The sequence below is a fragment of the Salarias fasciatus genome, chromosome 12 (assembly GCF_902148845.1).
Source record: "Salarias fasciatus chromosome 12, fSalaFa1.1, whole genome shotgun sequence".
NCBI classification, from domain to species: domain Eukaryota; kingdom Metazoa; phylum Chordata; class Actinopteri; order Blenniiformes; family Blenniidae; genus Salarias; species Salarias fasciatus.
In genome coordinates, this window is record NC_043756.1 from 19,463,965 (window position 1) to 19,471,954 (window position 7,990).

The following is a 7,990-nucleotide window of genomic DNA, read 5'->3' on the forward strand; positions in this document are numbered from 1 at the left end:
ATTTAATGGATCTGAAAATATTCCAAAATATATGTTCTTGTACTTCCTGTCAGCAAATGAATACTAAATAAAAAATATGTTTATAGACACATAACTCCATACCTGAAAATAATACGCAATAAAGATATGGTTTGAGAAAATTACTTAAAATTAAAACATTTATTTACTTTTAAACTGAACTATTATTTTTATGAAATATTAAAACATCCTGGGATGAGGGTCTTTCTCTTGGAATGTGTTGTTTGTTCAGAAAATATAACACCACTGCCAATTTTTAAATAGTACAATAATATGCTGACGTTTACACATTCAGGACGGGAAGGGCAGTTTTACGGTGTTATTTCCTTCACCCTTGTCTGCTCATGAAAAATGTACATTATGTGTTCAAACTACCCTGGAACTTTGTGAAATTTATGGAAGTCACTTATGTGTTTGATCCCACAAGCATAGATTGCTGTCGAACTGAAAAGAGGAATCAGACGCATTTCAGATCGATCAGCAGACCAAACAAATGTTAATATCTTTCACTTACACGTTTCCTCAAAACAAAACAAAAATAAATCTTATACACCAGGAGACGCTTCTGTCTGGGGCATAAATCAGTGCAGGTCAGTGTTGAGCTTTGGGAGCTTTAGAAGCGGACAGTCTGTTCAGAGTTTTAACTCTCAACATCACGTCATTCATCACAAAAACACGGGAGAGCCCCAAACGACCATGTGCGCAGTAGGAAAATCGGGCCTGACGTCACGCTCCATATAAGGAGTGCCGGGCAGGCCTTATATGGCTCTTCCGACTATGACGTTTACTTCTTTTGGAAAACAAGGCGGGTCCGGTCGACCCCGCCCCTTTCTCCACTCTTATCAATGAACAAGAGAAACTATCAAACTAAATCCGCTGGACTAGTCAGCAACAACACCAGATTCGTTTACAATAGATTATTGTTGTTTTTTTTACGTGCATTCACAATCTACTTTATCAAATAGATTATTTAAGCTTGCAACGAAACTTTTTTTTTTAAATCATTTATCATTTTAAGTCGTTAATCATTGATATTTTTTGACTTTGAAATTATATTTACCCCATTTTTAGTCATGATCTCCACCAGCGAGCCTTTAGAGATCGCAGGCAGTGAGCTGGTCCACATTCTCCGGACCCCCAGGGATCAGTACACCTCTGCCGGGTGCGTGGTGCTGGACTGCAGACCCTTCCTCGACTTCTCCCTGGCGCACATTTCCGAGTCCCGCAACGTGAACTGGAACTCGATGCTGCGCCGCAGGTCCAAAGGCTCCGTGGTGGCTCTGGAGTGGCTCATCCCGGACAAGGCGTTCCTGTCCCGGCTGCGGAGCGGGGAGTTCTCCCCGGTGGTGGTGGTGGACGACCGGAGCGGCTCCGTGGCCGAGCTGAAGGCGGAGAGCGTGGCCCAGATGCTGCTCACGGCCCTGCAGAACGAAGCTCAGACGCACATCTGTTTTCTGCAAGGTACAAAAAAAAAAAAAAAAAAAAAAAAGTTTGAACAATGTGTATGTGTTTATACTGACAGAAATAGAGCAGCAGAGCTCTATCTTTAAAAAGCAAGGAAAGTAATATGAATATAAATTTTTGAATTTAAATTAAAAAAAAATCTTATTTTAATTCTTTCACAAACAGCACATTTCTGAGGAGGACTGTGGTGAAGGCTTACAGCTTATACTCTGTGACCTCCATTTAGGTGGATTTGAGGGATTTTCAGAGGCCTATCCAGAGCTTTGTTACAGCTCCGCCAGCAATCACCTCTCTGCTGTGGAGCCAGAGCCAGCAGTGACAGGCCGCAGCACACCAGCCTACGATCAGGTAAGAGGTGACTTTGAATGCAAACCAAGATTTCAGATTGGTTATTATGTTGGCACAGTAAAATAAATCAAACAAAATTGTAAAGTGACTGTTCTTGGCTGTAAATTACAGGATGGCCCGGTGGAGCTGTTGCCCTTCCTGTTTTTGGGGAGTGCCATCCACTCGTCCCGCCGAGAGGCCCTGGCAGCAGCAGGCATCACAGCTGTGCTCAACGTGTCCTCCACCTGTCCCAACTTTTACGAAGGCGAGCTTCAGTATCTTCGACTCACTGTGGAGGATACTCTGGCCGCTGACATCAAGGCATGCTTTTCCACAGCTATAGCCTTCATAGGTGAGTCTCTCCAACCTGTGTGCTGTCGTTCCCTTCTGTCCAAATTGTAGTTCCCACCACAGTCCAAACTCAAATCAAAATAGGCTCATCTTAAGCCAACGTTTTGTTCTGCATGAGACATGAAGGGGGAAAACATTTATAAGCAGCTTATTCCTAGATTTGTGAACCAATCATTCGGTTGCAAAACAACTGGATTAAACTCCAGAAGCTGAATACAAGAAATAATTCAACATTTCGAGTTTTTGCTTTGGCTTGTTTTGGCCACATTGGTTTGGAATTTCGTACTTTTACGAACGATTTTCTGTTCACACATTTTCTTTTTGAGGGATCCTTCTTCATGTCATGTATCTCTGTTGTTAAAATAATCACTGATGTGCAGCGGAGCAGAACGTGCTAATCTCTCTTCCTCTTTCCATCTCCTGGACAGACTCAGTGAAGCAGAGCGGCGGCCGGGTGCTGGTGCATTGTCAGGCAGGTATCTCCCGCTCAGCCACCATCTGTCTGGCCTACCTCATGCACACGCAGCGCGTTCGGCTGGAGGAGGCCTTCGACTTTGTCAAGCAGCGACGCCACGTCATCTCCCCCAATCTGGCCTTCATGGGACAGCTGCTGCAGTTTGAGACTGACGTCCTCTGTCAGGGATGAAGATCCAGATGCAGTGAGGACATTTGTGTGACTCGATGGCATTTCTTTGGGATTCCAGCATTATCAGTATGCAAGACATGTGTATTACTGTTCTGTATGTACTATTTAAACTAGTACATCTATGACGCGTGCTCTGTGCATTCAGAGAAAAAGCCGCTTGTGTTGCTGGCGTCACATGGCTGGATTCCTGCTGACAAATGAGTTCCTGATTCAACAAACAGCAGCTGGCAGTGAAACCCCACTTTAATAACCACATTATGAACTGTGATTCTGAGCCAGCAAGTCGGAGCAGCCACCAGGTTGTTGCTTTCCCCGCTGTTTTGTGCTCGAAGGCAGTTGTGCCTGCTGGTCTGGTTTTGACTTATGTGCCTGATCATTTGTAAGGGCTGCCCTGCTTTAATACAAGAGTCACTCCTCAATACAGATAACTGAAGTGTGAAGTCATTCCACAACAGTGAGTTAACTAGTCACAGCAATAACACATGAATCTCACCTTTTCGTCTATAAAATACACTAAGATACAAGCTGATGCCTGGTCGCTTTAGTTAAGTTAAAGAGGAGGAATTTGTTTTCTCAATGTAAATAGGATTTGTCTTTTGTATTTATTATTTGTTATGAAAGTATTACCAATGTTCATTTCGGTGACTGCACTTTATACCTCTCAAGTTTGGACTTGTTCCTACTATTGTGGGCTTTTTTTTTCCACAGAAATAAAGAAACAAACAAACATGCTGGAACACACATGAGAGTCATTTACTGTGTATTAAACCCCCGACTGCGTGCTGTGTGCCGCCCTTTTCTTCCTCTCCAATAATCAGACCACAGTCTTTCATACCGGATGGTTTTCAAGCAGACAGCCTATACCACTGAACCCTGACCGCACTGCACAACACATTTCAAATGCATTATTTCTCTCTTTGATATTGGTCTTTTATTAGAAAGAATAAGAACTTTTCTTTTGATATTGTGGAAGATTATCCTCTTGTGAAAGGGGAAGAGCTTTTCACCACAGAAACAACTGTCACACACATTTCATATCCACTTACTCGGGCAATAAGAACTACTTTGGATATTTGATGGAAAGTTCTTAGAGTAGAAAGATGCTGAACTGAAATTTGGAATCAGCAGCTGGAAAGTCCAACAGTGTCACTGAGTGACTGGTGGGAAGGAGGTTTTTATTTTGATTTTGTGTGTGTGTGTGTGTGTGTGTGTGTGTGTGTGTGTGTGTGTGTGTGTGTGTGTGCGTGTGTGTGTGTGTGTGTGTGTGTAGAGCAGAAGTTTTCAAAGTGTGTTATTATCAGAATGCAGTTTGGGGCAGTAATAACTTTAATTTAACTAAAGCTTCAATTGTTTAACTTGTTTTGGAAATATGATTGCGCGCGCACACGCACACACACACACACACACACACACACACACACACACACACACACACACACACACACACACACACACACACACCCTTGAAGTCTTCTGTCCCAGCAAAGTGGTTCCTTCCCCAAACTAAAAGCTTCTTATCCTCTCTGAGAATCCTTCAAACTGACTAAAGATACTCAAGAATTTTTTTTTTTAATCACATGTTGAGTTTTTCTTCTTCTTTTTTTTGTTGTTGTCAATTTTTAGGTCTTTGTAGGAAAGGAAATATCAAACTATCTCACGATAAATGTTTCCTTTCTCTGCTGTAATTTGTGCAATCTACCCCGCAAAAACAAAACATAGCTTGACAGAATTTTGATGATAAGGAACTACCAATAATAGTGCACTGAATTGCTTCCACTACTTCATCTTTCCATTCTAATTATCCCACGTGCACGTCCACGCCGGCCATGGTTAACTTCCTTACTTCCTCTCATTTGCAAAGTACCCATCGCTCAACATGTGCAAGAGTTACACTTAACTTCTTCCTTCCATTAGCTGCAGTTTTCCAGACTGAGGGGCAGATTTGAAGGTTAAATCTCAAAGTTTAGTTCAACTAAAACTCTGGAAAAACTACACTGTTTTTGCTTTATTTCAACTTTAGGACAAAACATAGTTGGAAGACTTAAAGTAGATCGAATGAAGATTCCCATCAGTCCTAGCTTTTCTGAGTCATGACCTCTCAGCTGGTCATTTTCTACAGATAAAGATTAAAATCTCTGCTTGAGTAAATGAAGGCTTTGTTGAGAAGTTGAACCTGAATTTCAGCCACAGAATCAATGCAGCGCTCGCTCTCACAGTGTTGACAGGTTTAAATGTGATCCACTCACATGGAACAGTGGTCACCCGTTTTGGACATTAATTTGTTACGTTTCTAAAGAAAAGGTTATAGCAAGAAAATGTGGTTTACACAGCATTCAGAGTTTTGAATGTTTTATTTATTAAAACAATATTTTTTTGGTATCGTTTTAAATATAAATATATTGGTATTGATCTTCACAATAAAATTAATTTAAAGTCATTACTTTGGTAATATTGATCAAGAAAATTACTCTGGACATTTGGAAGCATCTCTCTTTCTCTCTCTTTCTCTCTCTTTCTCTCTCTCTTTGTGTGTTTTATTATTACTTAATTAGTTAATTAATTACCTGCTTGCTTACTTACTTTTTAATTTCTGCTGAAAATACACCCCCACCACCGCTTTCCAGGGGAAGCTGTATGCTGACTGCCTGTTATGAAGCCTTGGCTCATATTTATAGTGAGATAGCGCCCTCTGGCGAATGCAGTGAAAACTACCTACATTAACAGATACCAACAGGTGGCGCCAGCAGACTTTTTATGAACTTTGACAACTTTTTCAGTCACAAGAGCATATCTCCCCACATCGGCACACTACATTTTAAAGCATTTTGTAAGGAAAGACTTCTTTTGGTTCCAGAGTGTTTTCGTATAAACAGTCTGAGCAAAATACAGGAGTCACAAATGTGTCAGTTTTCTCGTAAGTTAGTTTTCTTGTGTCTCCAGGCATCACATAGCTCATATCACAGCCAGTATTGCATTGAATCTGGGCCTAATTCAATCTTTAAACTTCAGTGTAAGTCTAAACACTTTTAAAATCCCCACTTATACACTTTCTCTACTACAAAAAAAAAGAAAAGAAAAAAAAAGTAAGTGGTACTCATAAAAGAAGAAGCACACAGAGAGGGTGGAAAAGAGAAACACAAGACACAATCACGCCAGTGACTCAACAAGGCTCTCATTTCAGAGTATCTAATGGGAAGGTACGGTGCTATAATTGATTTGGACCCGCACCATAATGCGCACAGTCTCCCATCACTGCTCAGCATTATCCTGACCTGCAGTAATCTTATTTGGACTGTGCTTTTTAAAGACTCTTTTTCTACAACCCTCACACTCATTTTCTCTTTCACTCAGCAACTTTCTAAGACTCCTAAACTTCCTGGAAGTTCTCTCAAAGAGAAAACTGCCCTTTTTTCGGACCCAGTGCATTCTTTCCAATCTAGATGTCAAGCAAGAATTGCCGATCCGCTGTGGGTGATCCGTGACCGGAGAATTTCCTCCATGACTGACCAGTCCACTGTAAGCGTATGTGTGTGAGTGTGTGTATGTGTATGCATATATGTGTGTGTGTGTGTGTGTGTGTGTGTGCGTAAACCACATGCTATTACACAACAAACCGTTGTGGAAGCGGTGTACTGCTGCGCCGAACGCGGTGTGCCTCTCGGTCTCCATAACCCCGGCACCGGTGACACACCCCTCACCCCCAGAAAGCATTTCCAGCGCGTTACTAAGCGCGGTTCACCCACGGAAACAGACACTTGATTGGAGTGCACTCTGCCGCTAAAAGCTTTATTCTCCCGCCCTTTATATTTAGAATGTGCGGCGCGGGAGCGCAGAAAATGCGCAGCCATTATTGGCCGCGTCGTCGGGTCACGCAATCAGAGCGCGAGGCCTCCCAATTGTGATTCCACGAGTGGCGTGTCGAGCTGGGTTTCTCTCTCACTGGAGCGTCGACGTGTGGGTGATGTACAACAACAACAAGTAAACAGGATCTCCCACCCACACGCCATTCATAAGACTGCTGAATGCGCCGAATGCGCGCGCGCGCGCGCGTGTTGACACCACCGGGGCCGCATAGACACTTCCAAACAGGATCAACTCGGCTGCAGTTTAATTTGCGGCTCAGTAAAACAGCCAGCAGGACGTTTTGCCTGATAATTGAACAGTCGGGCACTTGATCTCAGGTAGGCAACAAAAATCACGAGGGACGCCACGGATGTCTGTTCTTCTCCGAGGAGCAGGTGGAGGAGGAGGAGGAGGAGGTGCTGCGGGACGCATAATGCGTTGGGATCTGAATAGCAGTCAAGTGATGATGTAAATGCATGAGCGCAGCAAGTTACAATAAGTGCCTTATGGCCCCGCACAATGAGCAGGGGTTGGAGGGTAACGGTGCAATTACCGGGGAAGGGGAGCGCGATGTGAGCCCATTTCACTATAGGAAAATCATTCACTTCCATTGCCACCAATTTTGTCAGATCGCTGTGTTTAACTTAGTTGCTTTAGATTAAACCACCCAAACGAGAGAGTGAACCACCCACAGTTTAACGCGTCGATATATCAGCAGATACACTCCCGATGGGAGTCGTTCTTTAAAATGAGAGTTTAAATTTTATCAGAAGTTTTGGAAGAAGTGAAGTTTTAATAGTTTTGTCGCCAGAAAAAAAGAAAAATCTCATATGTGAAATTGGTTCTGCTTTTATGATCATGAGTAGATCATCTGTATGAAAGCTGAAACACTGCAACATATGCACAGCTGTAGAGTTTCTTTCTTTTACAGCCAAACCTCTCCAAACCAAATCAGAAAATACATTTCTAAGTTTTTCTCTAGGTGCTCTGAACCAAGTTTCATCTTATTGTTGTAAAATCAGGAGTGGAATGGGAAGAATGTACTTTTTTTTTATTCTTAAAAAGCTTTATCCAGTATGTAAACACTCACATCAAAGAAAAAGATAATGATGACAATTTCAATACGTTTTACTAAGTGCACGAGTCCTTAAGGAAAATGATGTTTTCCATAAAGCAGATGGTATGAACCGTACACTCCCAGCCGGACACCTCAGCATCCCGTGGAGTTAATTGACCGGAGCCGTGCCCCCCGACAAGCCATTTCCAATATAAGTGCGTCGGACCGTGCCGCTCCGCGCGCACGGATATAAATGCAATGGGAAGGAGGAGAGCTTCAGACAT

The 7,990-nt window shown here is 42.6% G+C and overlaps 1 protein-coding gene across 1 annotated transcript; it reads left to right on the forward strand.

The window, feature by feature from the left end:
* The first annotated feature begins 976 nt into the window (after positions 1-976).
* dusp2 (dual specificity phosphatase 2) lies at positions 977-3,535 on the forward strand. Its single transcript, XM_030104767.1, has 4 exons — positions 977-1,479; positions 1,709-1,830; positions 1,942-2,161; positions 2,589-3,535. The coding sequence occupies exons 1-4, from the start codon at positions 1,092-1,094 to the stop codon at positions 2,804-2,806; spliced, it is 948 nt and encodes a 315-aa protein (XP_029960627.1). The 5' UTR covers positions 977-1,091; the 3' UTR covers positions 2,807-3,535.
* The last annotated feature ends 4,455 nt before the right edge of the window (positions 3,536-7,990 follow it).